At 59.9% G+C, this 1,091-nt stretch overlaps 1 protein-coding gene across 1 annotated transcript in view; it reads right to left on the bottom strand.

The window, feature by feature from the left end:
• The window catches only part of LOC143022976 (uncharacterized), a 78,001-nt gene extending 77,562 nt beyond the window's left edge, over positions 1–439 (bottom strand). Inside the window, exon 1 of the mRNA XM_076181409.1 lies at positions 1–439. This exon is cut by the window's left edge and continues 443 nt beyond it. Within this exon, the coding sequence (XP_076037524.1) occupies positions 1–439 (439 nt within the window).
• Between the last annotated feature and the right edge of the window lie 652 nt (positions 440–1,091).

The raw sequence follows: 1,091 nt of genomic DNA, 5'->3' as shown, positions 1-1,091 counted from the left end.
GGTTCGGACGGACCGGAGGAGTTTCCCTATGGGAAGAGACGTTCTCCTGACGGGACAGCGTAGCTCGGGTGCTGCCTAGGATACTCGTACTGTTACTCCTTCGCCGGGGAACCTGCGGGGAAGTGGGCGCACTTATGGAGGAGGAGGAGGAGGCGGAGGCGATGGCGACCTCAGGCACGTGGAGGCGTCGCGAAGGACTCGTGGGCGCCGAGATGGACGGAGTTCGGTGGTCCTCTGCGTCAGGAGGGCAGAGGAAGGCGCTGCCGGAGGCTGAGGGCGGCTTGAGGCGCTGGGCTGACGGAGACCTGCTCGGGGACTTGAGGGCCAGGTTCCGGCAAGACTTCGACTTCGAGGCCGACTTCGAGGGCTCTGCGGGCGAACAGTGGCGATGACGCCGCACACTTGCAGCTCGGGAGCCGATACGGGACAATCCTGACATTTTAAGAGAAAGGCTCCGAGAAAGAGGAGGAGGAGGAAGAGGCGGAGACGGAGGAGAGGGAGTGAGGAGAGTGAAAGGAGGAGGAGGAGGAGGAGGAGGAGGAGGAGGAGGAGGAAGGAGGAGGCAGTGGTGATGGGAGTCGGTCAAAGAGGAATGAAAAGGAGGAGGAGGAGGAGGTGTCCCAGTGAGGAAGTGGAAGCTTTGTCGCGAAGTCCGATGCTGATACGAATGTTGACGAAAGTCGTAGTAATGACTTCAGCTGAAGGTAAAGCGACTTCAGGAACGATGACCCGTGAGGAGCCAGGTGATGGTGCCTGCCTTCCTCCTTCTAGTGCCACTACGTCACCGTGGCCCTCCATTGTGCCACGACTGGGTCAGCGAGAGAGGCCATACTGTGGCACCCTGTCCTGGCACCCTCCGCTGGCACCCTTGAGGTTGTGGGACGGGGAGAAAGGGGTAAAGTGAGGTGGTGGTGGTGGTTGGAAGGGATGAAGGTAAAGGGGAGAGGTGGGAGAGAAAGGGGGAGTAAGGGAAGGATGGAGATGTGCGTTCGTGCGTTTGTCTGTTCGTTCGTGACAGGAAGGCTGGCAACACCGAGGTCCTCTCGGCCGAGAGGTTGCTATGACAACCTAACGTCAACAAAAGTAGGCAG

The sequence above is a fragment of the Oratosquilla oratoria genome, unplaced genomic scaffold (genome assembly GCF_046742065.1).
Source record: "Oratosquilla oratoria isolate Oo_2021 unplaced genomic scaffold, ASM4674206v1 SCAFFOLD252, whole genome shotgun sequence".
Taxonomy (NCBI): Eukaryota; Metazoa; Arthropoda; class Malacostraca; order Stomatopoda; family Squillidae; genus Oratosquilla; species Oratosquilla oratoria.
Note: the sequence above shows the minus strand (reverse complement) of the source record. Positions and strands in the feature narration are given on the sequence as shown.